Raw genomic sequence first — 549 nt, 5'->3', positions numbered from 1 at the left:
TTCATTCCAGCCCCGCGGGCCCCAGGGCCTCCAAGGGGTCTGGGCCACCCCCTGCAGAAGAGGAGGACGGGGAGCGGGCCCTGCGGGAGAAGGCCGTGAACATTCCTCTGGACCCCCTCCCCGGGCACCCGCTGCGGGACCCGCGGTCGCAGCTGCAGCAGTTCAGCCACATCAAGAAGGATGTGACCCTGAGCAAGCCGAGCTTCGCCCGCACCGTGCTGTGGAACCCCGAGGACCTGATCCCCCTGCCCATCCCCAAGCAGGATATCGCGCCCCCCGTCCCTGCTGCCTTGCAGTCCATGCCTGCCCTGGACCCCAGGCTGCATCGGGCCTCCACGGTGGGTCCCTCCAACCCCCGACAGCGCTCAGGCACCTCCACGGACCCCGGCCCCTCCGGCTCCAGCCTGCCTGACTTCGAGCTCCTCTCTCGAATCCTCAAGACTGTCAGTGCCACTGGCCCCTCTGCTGTCCCCGGCCCCAGCGACAAGCCCAGCGACCCCCGGGTGCGGAAGGCGCCCACTGACCCTGGGCTGCAGAAACCAGCAGACT

The 549-nt window shown here is 69.4% G+C and overlaps 1 protein-coding gene across 1 annotated transcript in view; it reads left to right on the top strand.

Moving 5' to 3' along the window:
• ZC3H4 (zinc finger CCCH-type containing 4) overlaps nt 1-549 on the top strand; it is a 36,899-nt gene that overhangs the window by 33,519 nt on the left and 2,831 nt on the right. Inside the window, exon 16 of the mRNA XM_006772041.2 lies at nt 6-542. Coding sequence (XP_006772104.1) covers nt 6-542 — 537 coding nt within the window. The remainder of the gene's footprint in view (nt 1-5; nt 543-549) is intronic.

Source organism: Myotis davidii, unplaced genomic scaffold (genome assembly GCF_000327345.1).
Source record: "Myotis davidii unplaced genomic scaffold, ASM32734v1 scaffold566, whole genome shotgun sequence".
In the NCBI taxonomy this organism is placed as follows: domain Eukaryota; kingdom Metazoa; phylum Chordata; class Mammalia; order Chiroptera; family Vespertilionidae; genus Myotis; species Myotis davidii.
Note: the sequence above shows the minus strand (reverse complement) of the source record. Positions and strands in the feature narration are given on the sequence as shown.